At 40.9% G+C, this 17640-nt stretch overlaps 1 protein-coding gene across 7 annotated transcripts; it reads left to right on the forward strand.

The window, feature by feature from the left end:
- Positions 1-308: 308 nt before the first annotated feature.
- On the forward strand, positions 309-11233 carry FAM111A (family with sequence similarity 111 member A). 7 transcript variants are annotated; one of them, XM_031653597.1, is made up of 3 exons: positions 309-416; positions 4997-5153; positions 7941-11233. In XM_031653597.1, exons 2-3 carry the CDS (start codon positions 5073-5075, stop codon positions 9693-9695), a joined length of 1836 nt encoding a protein of 611 aa, XP_031509457.1. In that variant the 5' UTR covers positions 309-416; positions 4997-5072; the 3' UTR covers positions 9696-11233. The 7 variants fall into 7 exon arrangements, with proteins under 7 accessions (XP_031509457.1, XP_031509461.1, XP_031509458.1 ...); XM_031653598.1 differs by having other exon boundaries at positions 315-416; positions 5036-5153; XM_021925712.2 differs by lacking the exon at positions 309-416 and adding an exon at positions 815-926.
- Positions 11234-17640: the final 6407 nt, after the last annotated feature.

Genomic DNA, 17640 nt, shown 5'->3' on the forward strand with positions numbered 1-17640 from the left:
CTGCTACAGTGGCTCTGCCGCCAACGTCCCAGCTCCTCCCACATCTGAGTTTTCATTTCCTGCTCCCTCTGCAGCCCCGCCCAGGCCAACCTACCCGCGACTAGGACGCGTTCGCTTTCGTTCACGCTTTCCAATACTCGGGACTGGGGAAACCCGGAGAATAGAAGGAGGCAAGGACCGCCGTGGGCAGCGAGGTCAGTGAGACAGGGTCCTGCTTGCGGCGTCAAGGAGGGGCGCTGTGGATGCGTAGGATGGGCGCGCTCCCTCGGCCTTGCCTTTCCAACCACTCTTTTTTTGCATGCCACCAGGTATCCCCACCGCAGCCAATCGGCTTCCGAAGTAGGTGAGTTGCTGTCTAAAGAGAAAGACAAACTCCAGTATCTTTCAGTCCATCGGCCAGACAAGCCATTTCCCAGGTGAGTTGTTTTTTGTTGTACTCGTGGAAAAGAAAAGTTCAAGGGAAGAGAACAGGCTCAAGTCTGCTTCTCACGCTGGCTCTGGGGATTAGGAAGTTCAGAAAGTTTTGTTTCAGACTGGCAGTGCTGGCTGATATAAACACAGCGTCAAGTACTGCACGCTGCAGCTACCTGAGGCCCCCGAACGGCCAGTCTCCCCGCTTTTCCAGTGGTCCATAGAAGCAAAAGAAAGGAGAGACAGAAGAGGGGAGAGGTGCGTGGGAGGTTTAGGCGGAAGAGGCACGGCTGATTTAAAAGTGAAAGAAAGTAACCAATTGGTTCGCAGACAACCTTAAAAGGCTGGCGATTCAAACCCCTAGTCCCACCTGCTCCGTTTCCCGCCGAGCTGGAGCTCTGGAGTCTTTGCTTCCTCAAATGCGAGCGGGACGTGCACTGAGCGCTGGATTCCAGGCCCAGTGCTGGCGAGGCGCGCAGTGAGAGAGCACATAGAGCGCTGGGGTGCTCCACGGGGTACGGCGCGGCCGCAGCGGGCTCGAGTCCCGACTGGGAGGGGAGGGAGCTGGGTGCCCGGAAGTCAGGGACTGACAGCGCCACCCATCTGGGGAGCCGGGAGGACACAAGTTTTATTTTGGTGGTGCTGTAAGTCCCCTTGTGTGCGGGGTCGGGGGGAGGGAGCGGGGCGGCGTGGTAAGATTGGAAGAGGCTTAGAGTTGGCCTCGACTCCTGCCCTTGCCCCTGGAAAGGCAGAAAGTGGGGGTTGGGGTGGGGAGAAGCAGGAAGAGAGGGAGAGTGAAGGAGGGGAGGAGAGGGAGGGCGGCAGAGAGGGGGAAGAAGAGAGGGAAGGAAGGAGAGATTGAGAGAGAAATTCCTAAGGGGAGCTGTCAGGTGGGCTGGACATGGGCCCCAGGCCGCACTGCTTTATCCCTTTGCTGTAGGAAGCCAAGCAAGTCATTTAGGTAAGTAGAACCCTGACCTCAAGTATAAAACAAGGGTTGGTATAGGATAGCTAAGAGTTCTTTATATTTTGATATAATCTGATTCATCCTGGATACTGGAAACAATGTAGGAAAGAGAGGATATTGGAGTGTTTTCTTAACCTCTTGCCCCTTTCCACTGTGATTGCTCATGTACATGCAAAATTCATGTTTCTTTCTGCCCATTTTATTTTCTTTTTAGTCTGTGTCTATTAATCACTCCTAAAGCAGCTGGATCCTCTCTCAGACTTCATAAGATGAGACTTCATAAACAGACACAGTGAATCCCTAGATTTTCTTAATAGTTGGGCAACAAGTTCTTGCATTTAAGGATGTTGCAACATAGACCAGTTCCGCAATTATATATTTTCTATTTTTGTTTTCCTAGGTTCTCTGCTGTTTAAAAAGTACCCCTGTAGTGAGTGTATTGATATTGATAACATTTACATCACCTTTTTATTGATTATTTACTGGGCAACCTATTACAGGCAGCGTTTTAAAGGCTTTGCATGCTCTCTCTTTATATACATATATACACACACATACTATGTATAGATAGATTGCATATATATATGTGTATATATATATAGTGTGTATGTGAGAGAGAGAGAGAGAGAGAGATGGCATCTTGCTCTGTTGGTCAGGCTGGAGGGCAGTGGTATGATCTCAGCCCACTGCAACCTCTGCCCCCCAGGTACAAGCCATTCTCCTGCCTCAGCCTCCCAAGTAGCTGGGATTACAGGCACCCACCACCATGCCCAGCTAGTTTTAAATTCTTAGTGGAGACAGGTTTTCACCAGGTTGGCCAACCTGGTCTCAAACTCCTGACCTCAAGTGATTCATCAGCCTTGGCCTCCCAAAGTGCTGGGATTATAGGCATGAGCTACCGTGCCCAGACCACAATGTATTTCTTAATCTTCATAACAAGGTTGATTCCCATCTTAGGGTGAGGAAAATGAAGGAAGAATAGTTAATTAATATGCCCAAGGTCATGCAGCTAGGAAGTGGCTACCTGATATTTGAACTCAGACGGTCTTATAAGGTCTAACATTATTTTAGCACTTCCATATTCATTATCTCATTTAGAATCATTGCTTCTTTTTACAAACAAGAAATTGAGGCACAGAAAGGCTAAATGAATTTCCTTAGTCATTGATTGACAGTAAACTAGAAAGCCAGGACTCTTGCTCCGTAGTGGAATGGTTACGAGAGTAAACGTAGCCTTTAGATAACTTCCATTTGACAAGAAATACAGGGGCTAGATGAACAATGACATGAGGAAGCAACCCAGGAGGTGAACATTCTCTAGAGATAATTTCTCTGTTCTCTTCAACAAATCAATGCTTTTTCTAGAACAAAAGAGCTGTATAAGACATATAAAGGAAATTGTGTACTTCAGTTAGATCCTAGTATGAATAAATCAGTATTGTGATTATATAAGAAAAAGTACGTAATTTTTAGAGATGGGAAGTGACCATTAGCGTTTAAATGTCATGATGTTTCTAGCTGTAACATAAATCATCTAGTAAAATAAAAGGATGGTGTAAGGGTAGCCAAACCCAAGTTCAGCAACTCACACCTCAAAGCCAAACATCAGAGATGAGAGTTGGTGGGAGGAAAAGCAGGTTCCATCAGAGAGCCAGCAAACTGAAAAGTTGGCAGACTAGCATCCCAAAGTACCCTCTTAAGTGAGTACAAGTTTCAGGCTCTTTATGTTAAGGGCATGGGGAAGAGAAGGGATTTACAATCAAGAAGTGACCATTGACTGCAGACATCTGAGCACCGTCAGGGGTCCAAGAAGGTTGGGAATGTCTTTGTCCTGATGTTCCAGTGAGCCCAAGCATTCATTTGTTGAAGAGAACAGATAAGTTGTCTCTATAGCATGTTGATTTCCTGAGCTGCTTCTACATGTTGTTGTTTATGTTCTAGCCCCTGTATTTCTTGTCAAATGGAAGTTATCTAAAGATTATATTTATTCTCCACATCACAACCCTCCCATAAATTTTTAACGATGTGTAGTTGTTTACATACTTTCCCTTTAATCCCAGAGTTAGTTTTTAAAACTACGTGTTTTTGCATATTATCTCACTGCTCTAAAATTAACCTCCCCTCCATGCATGAATGGGTAAAGGCCCCGTGAACAAAAATAGAGTTAGTTATGTTAGTTCTTTTACTGTTTCACTGTTATATAAGTTGGCAAAAATGAACAATTGTTAACTATGTGATAGGTATGTACAGGTTCATTATACCATTCTCTCATTTTTTTCTCTAATAAATTTTTCATAATAAAAAGTCTTGAAAGTATATTCTCTGAGTTGTATGACCTTGAGTAGAAGTTTAAGCTCCCTGGGTGTTCCAGCTCTTTGCCAGTAAAATGAGATGATAGTACCTATCTCATAGGGTTGTAAGAATTACATGAGGTAGTTGATGAAAAGCATTTAGAAAAGGGCATAGTACACTGTATGCCTATTCCATTTGTTTATTGAATGTACCTTTAGAAATGTATCTTTTTCAAGGGCCTGACATGTCTCAGACATAGTTTTTAGATATTGAGGTACTAAGGACAGACACGGCTGCTGCCCTCAATGGTATTTGTTTTTCTAGCGGTATTTATTACTATTGAAGATGTCACTATTTTATTTAAAGTTTGTTCATCCTCTTCTAGGGAGACATCAGAGGAGAGATAGAAGGAAAAATACCTCTTTAAACAAAAAATCTAAAGCAGCAACCTAAGGTTTCTGACTATCATACCTGGCACAATTTCCAGATTTCTTTTTTTTTTTTTTTTTTTTTGAGACAGAGTCTCGCTCTGTCCAGGCTGGAGTGCAGTGGTACGATCTCCACTCACTGCAAGCTCCGCCTCCCAGGTTCAAGCCATTCTCCTGCCTCAGCCTCCGGTATAACTGGGACTACAGGCGCCCGCCACTGCGCCCGGCTAATTTTTGTACTTTTTTTTTTTAGTAGACATGGGGTTTCACGGTGTTAGCCAGCATGGTCTCAATCTCCTGACCTCGTGATCCGCCCGTCTCGGCCTCCCAAAGTGCTGGGATTACAGGCGTGAGCCACCGCGCCCGGCCCCAGATTTCTTTTTAAAATCTCATTCCAAGTTTCTTTCATCAGCTCTTTCCTCACCACTTCCCTGTAATTTTATCTTCCCTTGCCGTCTTCATCTTAAATGGAGACCAGATTTTAACATCAATGTAAGTAGAACACCTTTTTGAAATTTCCAACTGAAAATTATTATTTTATTTATACCTGCATTTGAATTCCATCTCTGCCACATAGCTCTGGCCTTGGGCAGCTCATCTACCTTCTCTAAGCTATACTTTCCTCATCAGCAAAGTGTAAATATACCTAATTTGCATAGTATCTATAGGAATTTGCAACTAGAGATAATTTTCATAAAGTGTTTAATATAATTTTCATGAAGTGCCTGACACGCAGTATTCTGGAAAAGGGAGCTTTTATTGTTGAGGTGATTATAGTTGGTGAATAAACTATCTATTTGCTAAGGTACCATCTCCAGGGAGAGCAAGGCTGGAGCTCAAGGGGAAAGATGGGACATAGGACACCAGCTAATCTTTTCCTCTGTACAATTAATGACAGCTTTGAAGATACTGCTCCAACTTGAAAATTTGAAATTAGTATTTCAGCTGAACCATCCATTCATCTTCAAGCCATCATGAGCTGTAAGAAGCAGAGGTCACAGAAGCACTCAGTCAATGAAAAATGTAATATGAAAATCGATCACTATTTTTCTCCGGTATGTCTGTAAATTCTACTTATGTAATCTAGTCATCCCTTGGTATCCATGTGGGATTTGTTCCAGGATCTCCCTTGGATACCAAAATCCATGAATGCTCAAATTATTCACATACCATGTCATAGTATTGGCATATAATGTATCATATCCTCCTGTATACTTTAAATCATCTCTGGATTATTTATATTACCTAATAAGAGGTAAATGCTATGTAAAATGTTGATATACTATATTGCTTAGGGAATAATGACAAGAAAAAAAGTCATGCATGTTTAATTCAGGCACACTAGTTTTTATTCCCAAAATATTTTCAATCTGCAGTTGGTTGAACCCATAGATACAGAACCCACGGATACTAAAGCCTGTTTACCAATATTAGACTTACCTATCCTTGGCATTGGGTTTTATAGTTCTTCTTGCCAAGAAATTACCTTGAGTGTTGGAAATGTTAAATAACTAAAATTGTCCTTACTTATTTTATCCTTTCTATTTTGGGGGTAGCAAGGGGAAGGGAGTTGTAATACAAATCTTAGCTATATCAAAGCAGTCTTTAATGAAAAACTATTTTAATATTTCTTGAATAACAAAAACTTCAATACAGTATGTTACAGTAAACTATGTAATAAACCAAAATTAATGCAATTTCATAGCATGAAAACATATACCATTCCAAATGTGGCTGATCTATTCAATCGTAATTATAACCCACGTTTGAATACAGTTTATAAAACAATTTTTTGATATATTTGTTCTTACCATAACCTTGTTAGGAAGTCAGGAAGGATTCTGACAAATCTTCAATTTGTTTATTGGAGAAGAGGGAGCAAGTGAGTTGTTGCTTAAGACAGGGATGAAGTGAAGACTTGGAGTTAAGTTTAATGACATGTAATTGGGCCTGTTTCTACTGATTGGGCTCTGTTATCATATCAAACCACTGTATCTTTCCCTGAGTCTAAAATGCTCCTTGAATTTATCAAGAAAAAAGTTGAAGAATGATAAACATTTGAGTATGCAGCTTACAATTTCTCAACTTGTTTTGTTTTGTCCTGGTTCTGGAAAACTAGAATATCCAAGTATCTAAAAAGTCTAAGGCAAACTTAGTTATGTTTTTCTCTATCCTATTCCATGACAGAGCTAATTACTATATCCTATTCCTCTTCCCCTTTCAGAGGTGTCTATGTCTGCCCAAGAGTCACTTTAATAAATAGGAAATTTATCATAGTACTCCAATAGGGTGTATGAAAAGATGTTTCTGATAGCCTTAGGCTGAAGGGATGCTCTTTGAGAGTTCATATGTGTGCCCAAGGAAATCTGTATTACCTTAAGTCCCTTTTATTTATTTATTTTTGATCTGGAATATTAGTATAAAGAAGAGAAACAAATGTTAACATGTGCTAGTCATTGTGCTAGGCATTGTCATACAATGATGCTACACTTAATCTTTACAATATTCCTGGCATTGTTATTCCCAGTAGCAGTAAGGGCCATTGCTGGCATATGGACCCATATCTGCTGGTACCCATGCCATGATGAATATGACTTGGGAAAAATGTGTTTTTTAGACATAAGAAACAGACACTCTAATTTTTCATCGAGTTTCTACTATTTGATTAATCCTCTTTATTTAATTCCACTCCCCACCTTCACCCCTGTTTCTTAAGATAATGCCCTACAAAAATGACAATCATAAATGCAAAGTTTACCAAAAAGAATATATACACTAGTCCAATGGAAAAAATAATTGGATTAGGAATTGCAATTTTGATACTCTATTTATTGGTTATCATGTGACCCTAGAAAAGACGTCTACAAGAAAAACTTTCAGTGCCTTAGTTTCTCCATCAAAAGGACAGATAAGTCATGTTTGTTCCTCCTTATTTTATAAAATTTGGGGATTAGTTGATGTAATAGAGAAAATAATTTGAGTTCTTTTCATGCTATATGCTGGGTGAATCAAAGTATTTATGTCACAAATAACTATATTATAACCAAATGATTAGTTAAATAATGATGATTTTGTTTAATATGTCATGCTTATAATAAATTGTAGTAGCCTATTGCTGAATTCAGTATTTCAAGAACAATTTTTTTGCTGTAATTTATCATTGTCCTCAGGAAATATAAAAATTATACAGCTGAAGATAATAAACAAGTCCTGAAATAAAACTATTTCAAATACTAGTGGACTTTTTTTGGGGGGGGGTTGATGGAGCAACTCTTGTTGCCCAGGCTAGAGCGCAATGGCTCAATCTTGGCTCACTGCAACCTGCACCTCCCAGGTTCAAGCAATTCTTCAGCCTCAGCCTCCCGAGTATCTGAGACTACAGGCGCATGCCACCATACCCGGCTAATTTCTGTATTTTTAGTGGAGACGGGATTTCACCATGTTGGTCAGGCTGGTCTCGAACTCCTGACCTCAGGTGATCCACCTGCCTTGGCCTGCCAAAATGCTGGAATTGCAGGCGTGAGCCACCATGCCCGGCCGCTAGTGAGCTTTTAAGAATCTCTGTTTTAGAGGCACCTGGGAAAAAAATTTGTTTCTTCCCTCATATTTTTCAGAAAAATAACACTAGTGTAGTAGTATCGAGAGTTCATCTGACAGATGTTATAGGAAGCTAAGCTTTCATTTTGGATCCCATGTCAAGCAGTGATTTAATTCTATTCACTGGCCCTTTTAGATTAGTTCCAAGTTTCTCATAGGAATTTTGTGAATTGCATACCTGAAAAGAGAAACAAAAGACGAGGGTTGCATTCAGAGTTTTAAAGTATCTTAACATTTATTTTTAGGTCTCTAAAAAGCAACAGAATAATTCCAGTACTTCTCAAATGAGGATGGAGTCTAGAAGAGGCCCAAGAGACGTAACTAATACCCAGGCTCAAGAATTCCATTCACTTAAGAAAAATCCAGAAGACCAGACTATGCCCAAAAATAGGATAATACTTGTTACCTTGGATGTAAACTACAGGAAAAACCAAAATATGAAACATGAGCTCACACATAGTGAGAATGGTAGCTTATATATGGCTGTCAACACTCTCCAGGCTCTCAGAAAAGAGATAGAAACTCACCAAGGCCAAGAAATGCTTGTGCGTGGCACAGAAGGAATCCAAGGGTACATAAACCTGGGAATGCCCCTCAGTTGTTTCCCTGAAAGCTGCCATGTGGTCATTACGTTTTCCCAAAGTAAAAATAAGCAGAAGGAAGATAACCACGTATTTGGCCGGCATGACAAAGCATCGACTGAATGTGTCAAATTTTACATTCATGCAGTTGGAATTGGGAAGTACAAAAGAAGGATTGTTAAATGTGGGAAGCTTCACAAAAAAGGGTGCAAACTCTGTGTTTATGCTTTCAAAGGAGAAACCATCAAGGACGCTCTGTGCAAGGATGGCAGATTTCTTTCCTTTCTGGAGAATGATGATTGGAAACTCATTGAAAACAATGACTCCATTTTAGAAAGCACCCAGCCAGTCGATGAATTAGAAGGCAAACACTTTCAGGTTGAGGTTGAGAAAAGAGTGGTCCCCAGTGCAGCAGCTTCTCGGAATCCTGAATCAGAGAAAAGAAACACCTGTGTGTTGAGAGAACAAATCGTGGCTCAGTACCCCAGTCTGAAAAGAGAAAGTGAAAAAATCAAGGAAAACTTCAAGAAAAAAATGAAAGTAAAAAATGGGGAAACATTATTTAAATTGCATAGAGTAAAGTTTGGGAAAGTAACAAAAAACTCTTCTTCGATTAAAGTAGTGAAACTTCTTGCACATCGCAGTGACTCAGTTGGGTACTTATTCTGGGACAGTGCAACTACGGGTTGCGCCACCTGCTTTGTTTTTAAAGGATTGTTCATTTTAACTTGTCGGCATGTAATAGATTACATTGTGGGAGATGGAATAGAGCCAAGTAAGTGGGCAGCCATAATTGGTCAATGTGTAAGGGTGACATTTGGTTATGAAGAGCCAGAAGGAAAGGAAACAAACTACTTTTTCGTTGAACCTTGGTTTGAGATACATAATGAAGAGCTTGACTATGCTGTCCTGAAACTGAAGGAAAATGGACAACAAGTACCTATGGAACTATACAATGGAATTACTCCTGTGCCACTTAGTGGGTTGATACATATTATTGGCCATCCATATGGAGACAAAAAGCATATTGATGCTTGTGCTGTGATCCCCCAGGGTCAGCGAGCAAAGAAATGTCAGGAACATATTCAGTCTAAAGAAGCAGAAAGTCCAGAGTATGTCCATATGTATACTCAAAGCAGTTTCCAGGAAATAGTTCACAATCCTGATGTGATTACCTATGACACTGAGTTTTTCTTCGGGGCTTCCGGCTCCCCTGTGTTTGATTCAAAAGGTTCATTGGTGGCCATGCATGTTGCTGGCTTTACTTATAACTACCAAAATGAGACTCGTAGTATCATTGAGTTTGGCTCTACTATGGAATCCATCCTCCTTGATATTAAGCAAAGATATAAGCCATGGTATGAAGAAGTATTTGTAAGTCAGCAGGATGTAGAAATGATAAGTGGTGAGGACTTGTGAGAATTCAGTCTGTTAGATTTAAGGGAATGACTTAATGGAGTTATTTCATAGGCATTGATAATGGTTCTCGAAATTCCAAAATGGTCATCTTATCAATAATAATAATAATGACCATTTTCTATCTGCCAGGCATTTTTCTAAGCACATGAAGAAATTAGTCCTAAAAACACTCTGAGATGGACTATAACTTGCCCAGTTTTTTGTTTGTTTCTGTTTTGTTTTGTTTGAGACTGAGTCTCACTCTGTCGCCTGGGCTGGAGTGCAGTGGTGCAATCTCAGCTCACTGCAACTTCCACCTCCCAGGTTCAAGCGATTCTTATGCCTCAGCCTCTTGAGTAGCTGGGATTACAGGCAAACGCAACCACACCCAGCTAATTTTTTTTTTTTGCATTTTTAGTAGAGACAGTTTCACCATGTTGGTCAGGCTGGTCTCGAACTCCCGACCTCGTGATCTGCCTGCCTCAGCCTTCCAAAGTGCTGGGATTACAGGTGTGAGCCACCACGCCTGGCCAACTTGCCCTATTTTAAAGTCAAGCAATGTGAAGAATAACAAGATTAAATAATAATCAGTTTCATGACACTAAAAGTCTTATAATCATTGGGTTTTTTCATCTTTCATATCTTTGCCTAAATTCATTTGCTACAGTGCAGGAACTAAAACTTGTTCATCTCATGATTCCCTACATCTGACATAAGGAAAATAAGTGCTCAGAAAAATGTGCAGGTCAATCAGTTGCAAAAGTTGGGGCTGCAGTTAATGCTTACGTAAGAGCTAAATGCTTGATTAGAAATGATCTCAAAATCTTTTAGAATTTTCAAAATCCTCATATTACTGAAACTGTCAGAATATATGGGTCCTGAAATTCAGATGATAGTCACTCTTCCCATATTTATAGGCTATTGAGGCAAGAGATATCGTAAACATCATATTACTTTATTTAGATTTCTACTATTTTGATTATTAATGTTATGTTTTTCTCATTGTTTTACTTCTTCATGGTATTATGAAGACTGTATAGATGATTCAACCAAGCCTGCAAATCTCCCTTATTTGGAATTCCACTGGACCCAATCTGTTTTCCATTGCCATTGCAATGCTACTAAAGCCATGCAATATCAAGCACCCTCCCTCTAGGTCCAGGGACTATAACAGAAGGTGGGCATGTAGGATTTTAACGGCTGGTTTCAAGGGGTGGAGTGTAGGAAAACAGCCTGTTTTATTGCAAGAGTGATGTCATCTTGAAGTGTAGCCGGCACGATGACTGCTGTTTGACTCCTGCATACCAAGATATTCTGCAGCAATGTCTTTAAACAATGCTGATAGTGCAGATAACCCCTCATAAAGATGCTTATCTAACCTCCCCAGTGGTCAAGTGTTTCACAAGAAAGTCTGCGATATGACCAGCTACACATGTTTTGCCAAAAATGCTTGCTATATAAAGGGTACTTTTGGGAGGGTGAGTGCCACCATTTAGTGGCTGCTAGAAACATTGCTTCTGTTTGTAAGTTCCTATTAAATGTTTCTTTCTGAGAAACCATATTTGTCAGCCTCTTTGTTTGGCCTCTCAGCTTCTTTGGTCTTTGGGGATAGGTTTGCACAGACCTGCTCACCGTGAAACACCTGGTGACTTTTAATGAAGAATGGTATTAGAAACCAAGATCTAGGCACTAGATATGCTCATCGCTGGTGGGGTGTTGTTTCTTTTAGGCCCCCTTAGCTGACAGGGCAAAGAAATATTTGTGTGTATATTTACCCATATATGTATATGTATACATATGTATATATGCCTTCCTTATCTGTAAATTCCAGCTCCAAACAGTGAGAAGCATGAGATGCCTGCCATCCCTCACACATTCACTTAATTGCTTAATCCAAGTATACATATATAGCAGTGTCAGAATTGTTAACCTCTACCTCAATGGGAAATAATTTTATCAACTAGAATACAGTGCCAACATGCAATTTCCTTGCTTTTAGTCTTACATATTCCATTCATTCCCAAAGTTATTTCAGTCACCCTCTTGTTTCTCACCTCCTTCAGTGACGTTTTATATGCTTATAATACAGTCATACATACATATAATAGTTAGATTTTCTTGTCATAGTTTGAATTCTTTCCTTTGACCCCTTGACCTCCTAAATGATATTTTAATGTGTATCCATTGATTCACTCTGTGCTGTAAAGTTCTATGGGTTTTATCATACAGAATAGTTACATTACCCTAGAAATGTGTGCTTCACCTATGTATCCCTCATATCCCTCCCCTCTCCCCTGAACCCCAGCCAAAAAAAAAAAAAACGGATCTTTTTACTATATGGTTTTACATCTTCTAGAATGCTATATAATCAGATTCTGTTTATATATTTAGTACATTTTCCACATTTTTCTTTTTTGTTGTTGGTGGTGACTTTTCTGCTTAAATGGGCCCCATTCATAAAACTGAGGTTCTGTCGAGTGTTCCCTAGCAACAGATGGCTCCGATATGCCTTATAAAGAAAATGTATGTATTAGATAAGCTTTTCAGACATGAGTTACAGCATTTTTGGCTGTGAGTTCAATGTTAAGAAATCAACAATATATATTAAATAAGATGTCTTTTTAACAGAAACACACATAAAGCAAGTTTATGTACTGACTTTGATGAAAATGAAGATAATAGGAATTTAACACTGTGTTACTCCTAAAGGCAATGCTTCAGTATTTGCTAATTCAGTATTTGCGGCATCTTTATAACTACCACAATAATGAGAATTGACTGTATCATTTCAAATATGGTTTCAAGCCTAGTGCCTCTCTAATCATCACAGAGACTTAAACTTATGTGACTTTACTGTTTATTAAACAATTTCTGACATATTTTCTCAATACCCATTAGAGCAGATATTATTATACCTGTTTCCTGTGTGAGAAGGAAGTTTAACTAAATTTTTGCCCAAATTGGTGGTACCTTGGAAAAGACTGGGACTTAATCTTGAAATGTAGCTTATTGTTCTTTCTCCTAACAGCTGGTTCATCAGATCCAGACACTACTATGGCCATTCTTGCATCTGAAGTACACCCACCTTGGATCACTTAAGAAATATTATAAGCATTTCAGAATGTAGCAAATACCTTTTTCTGATTTTCTCTTGTCCTAGCTCTACAGACCAGGTAGCTAGAAAATACAGCTTAGGCCTGGATTTATCACCACTCACTCATCCAATTCCTGGTTACAGAGCTAACCCACTATCACATTCTACTCCAGATCTCTCTTTGAAATGGTATAGTGGACTGAACAAAGTTGTAGTGAGTTTAACTGTGCCTGCCCAGGGCAGGCACTATCCTCACCCTATAGATCTGTAAATGTTACCTTATTTAGACAAAAATGCTTTGCAGATGTAATTAAATCAAGATTCAAGAGATGAGATCATCCTACACTTACTGGGTGAGCCCTAAATCCAGTAACGAGCATCCTGATAAGTAAAGAAGAAACACAGAGGAGAGACCCAGAAAGAAAGACCACATGAAGATGGAGACAGAGATTGGAGAGATACGTCTACAAGCCAGGGGTTGCCAGGGATTGCCAGAGGCCACCAAATGCTAGGAGAGAGGCATGGGACAGGTTCTCCTCAAAACCTCCAGAAGGAACCAACCCTGATAACATCTTGATTTCAGACTTCTGGTCTCCAGAACTGTGCTGTAAGAGAGTAGATTTCTATAGTTTTAAGCCACCAAGTTTGAGGTAATTTGTTATGAACTTGGTGGCTTAAAACAATTTATTCTCTCACAGTCATGAGAGGACAAAAATGTATAACCTGAAGTCAAGGTGCTGGCAGGGCTGTTCTTTCTCCAGAAGGTGCAGTGGGGGTAAGGGTGAGGGAATTAAGGGTCTCCCATTGACCTACCTGTTAATGAGTCTGTGTGGCCAGAGGTAGAATTGAAATAAGCCACCCAAATGATTCTTTGGTTGTTACTCATGTGACTTAGTCTCCTCTGGGCAGGACAGGAAGAGATGCTCTCATGACAATGGAGCAGCAAGCCCCATAGCCCAGCAGAAAAGCAATGTGGTTGTGACTACTGAGTGAAGAATCCCTGAAGTTGAAATACATGGTGTAAGCAATAAGGACCTTGCTATTTGGTATATAGCTTCAGGTGAACAAAAACGTTTGAAATGTATTTGACTGAATCCAAACTAGTCGTTCAAAACTAAAAATGGACGTAGCCGATTTCCTTTCCCTTTGCTCCCCTTTAACCTATCCCTTCCCTTCCCCCTCAACCTCAGCTGCTTTTAGAGACAGATAATTAGAATGCAACTGAGATCTCTGTCCCTAAATGGGATGGAGGCCATGCACACCTGTGTGCATATACTGGGGAACTTCAGGGAGGGAAAGGCTCAAGCTTATGGCTCTGTTGGATTCAGGTGCCCAAGTCACCATCCTATCCTGTCCTGTAAGAGAACAAGATGTTGGGCACAGGAATGGACAAAGGCACCAAGGACTAAAGGATGGAGCTGAGGCAGTGTACATAGGGGTAGAAAGGGATCTCTGGGCCTGGGTGTTCACCAAATACTGAGAGATGCATGGAAAAGAACTGACACTTGTGCTTAGATTCTGACCCTGGAGCAAGGAGCTAAAGGAGGGAAAAGGCTAGCAACCAAGTTTTCTTCCCTCTCTCTCTACTGTCTTCCATTTGCCACCCTAGCTGTCCTTTCCCTGTCACCCTGAACCTCCCTGGGCTCCTAGACAGGCACAATTCTTGGATCCTGATTTTCATTATGCTCCTATAGGAGGAAAAGCAAATGAATTCAACTGATGGAGTTTAGGTATGATTTGCTGTGGGAGAAAGAAAGCTAAAGTAACGTTATGGATGGAGCTCCTTGGGCGGATTTAAGATACCGTTGTTGCGGAATGATGTTGCGTGCCTTCACTTCCTCATCTCGTGTCAGAGAGAATCACCCTGTTCAGCAACTGCTTTCTGTGGGACATGTAGATCATCCTCTCGGTTTGTTTCCCCGTCGCCTCTCAGTAGTCTAGCAACAATATAGACTCTTCAAAAGAATGGGAAATCCCAGCTTTGCTTAAATACAGAAGCGCTCACAGGTCATTTTCTAGGACAATATTGCCACCTACTGGAGGCAGCCACAAATGCACACCAATAAAGGCAGCCACCACTTAACCGGCTGCCAAACCCTTGAGATCCACTGCCTGACTCAAGGAGGCCTCTTCCATCTGGCATCCCTTTTTGGAGATGGGTCAACTAAGACTCATTGACTAACAAAGGGAGAATCCAACAGTCAAAAAAAGCAGTTAAATGAAAATGATATATTCAAGAGCTCAGCTGGGGTGGTCTTGGCATCATATTGGTTTTACAAGAAAAGAAAATGTCAGATGCCTTTCTGGGTGAAGTGTTATCTCCTACTTTGTCACCTGAATTGTGTTATTTTCCTCCGATGAGGGTTTACTGTATCCTCCTGACACAGAGTGAAATCAGATCATTAAGATGTAATTGATAATCAGACCTCTTAATGATCAGATTTCAGTCATGGATAAAATCAACTTGAGACTCAGTTGCAGAACGTCAAGGCTCTGTCTACCTCTGGTTGGCTTCGCTTCTAGACTGTAGCCTGGAAGGGCCCCAGCCGAGGCCTTGGGATGTTTACTAGTGTCCTCCCACTTCCTGCCTTATCAAATTCAGAACTCCAATTTTTATCTCCTCAGCACTGTAAGTCTTTAGGGCACTCTGCTCCACTTTTCATTGGATTACTCCAATGGGCACAAGGCATGAAACTTAGTGCCATCTTTAAGGATGTAAAGGGTACAGAAATGATGCTCCCTGTCATGTATGCATTTAGTTCATCAGTTGTGGAGAATGACCGTTCACTATCACAACTAATTGGTGGGCCCAATTGCAGCCACCGCGCCAGATGTGGAATCTTTGCTAGAGCAAATGCACATTGACTCAGGTACATGGTATGTGGCCATCAATTGAATTAATCCATTCTCTTCTATCTCTATCAGAAAAAGGGATCATAAATAGTTCCACTCATATGGAATAGACAACAGTATACATGTGTATTTTTGCCCTAGGACTATATTAAATATAGTGTTCCTTTTGTTATAATATAGATAGAAAAGGTGTGGACTACTTGTACATCCTTCAGACCATCACACCTGTCTACTATATCGATGTTAACATGCTAATTAGACCAGATGGCAAGAAGTAATCAACACCTTGGAGGTGCCAGTACATGTGCATTTCAGGTGACAGGAAGTAAATCCTATGAGGAATCAGAGGCCCCCTAAATCAGGGGCATGCTAAGACAACCCATCCAAAGAAAAGGATGAATTATTGAATCTTGCATACCCCATGGAGAAAAAGAAAGTACACTGCCTGATAAACCTCTTTGGGTTCTAAAGGTAGCATATTCTACACATGGGTATACTGTTTCAGTCAATTTACAGGGGACACTATAGCCTACCAACCTTGAGTGGGGTCTGGATTAGGAAAGGGTCCCAGAAGATCCAAGCTATAGCGAAAACAGTACGGCTACTTGGACCGTGTGCCCTGGCTGACCCTCTGGTATCAGAAGTATCAGATGTGGGAAAAGATAGCATGTGGAGTTGATAGCAAGCCCAAGTGGGAAAAGTACAAGGCAAAGTTTTGGGGTTCTGGAGAAATGCCATGTTTTTGCAGTGGATAATTATATATCTTTTCAATAACAACTCCTTTTGAATTATATACTGTTTGAATATACCTTTTGGCCCCTGGTAGGAGCACCTAACCATGAGACATTAAGTGACTCTGCATCCAAATCTCCCCATTTTGTAATGAGTTCTATCAGATTTATCAAGTCATAATGTCAAGTGTGGCCAAAAAAACCAGTCTCTCATATAATGGAGTTGGAATACCTAGCATTGAGCAGCATGAGTAAGAAAGGAGACCACAAGTGAGTTGTATGAGAAATGTGAGGAGCAGGCTCCCAAAGATGTTCACAGCCTAATCCCTGGAATATGACTATGTAGGTTATATGGAAAAAGGGAATTAATGTTGCAGAGGGAATTAAGACTGCTAATCATCTAAGTTTAAGATAGCAAGGTTATCTTGGATATCTGGATGGCCTGATGTAACCACAATGATTCTTAAAAATGAGAAAAGGGAGAATCAGAGATTCAGAGGGAAATGTGACCATGAAAGAGGCATAGAGAGATGCAACACTGCTGGCTTTGAAGATGGAGGAAGGGGCCGTGAACCAAGAAATGTGAGTGAGCTCTAGGAGAAAGAAGAGGCAAGGAAATAGATTCTCTTCTAAATCCTCCAAAGAGAACTTCATTTTAGTCCAGCAAGACACGTCAGATGTCTGACCTATACAGGCGTATACTTGGGCCTGGGAAACAAAGGGTAGAGGCAGGAAGGGCCCTGCTTACCTTTATCTGTATTCCCAATAATACACTTAGGGAATTTGTGCTTCCTGTCTCTCTGTCTGCCATTCATGGCCCTGCCAGCCCCCAAGTCAGGACTCTGTAGGATGAAAGGTCCTGATTCCCTATGGGGGCACACTTCTGCCAGGGGACATGGAAAGAGTCCCGCTGAACTCTAAGCCATAGCTTCTGCCTGTCACTGCAAAGACTTTGTATCCAGAGACCATTATGCAAGAAGAGTCACTGTCTGGGCTCAGGCAATTAACCTAGTTCTTCAGGAGGAGGAAGTGCTTATGTGACCCAGTAAGGGCAGGGAGAAATATGTTTGCCACTCACATGATCCATTTGGACCCTACTTGACCAAATTTGATAGTAAACAGACAATTGCACCACCCTAGCTTGAAAATGGCATGGGAGCCAGGGTCTCAGACCCCTCAGAAATGAAGATTTGGGTCATGCCACCAGGTAAGACACCAATACTAGAAGAAGCATTACAGGAGACTGAGGGTAACTTAGAATGGACACCAGAAAAGGGAGACAGTAAAA

This window comes from Papio anubis, chromosome 12, assembly GCF_008728515.1.
Source record: "Papio anubis isolate 15944 chromosome 12, Panubis1.0, whole genome shotgun sequence".
NCBI classification, from domain to species: Eukaryota; Metazoa; Chordata; class Mammalia; order Primates; family Cercopithecidae; genus Papio; species Papio anubis.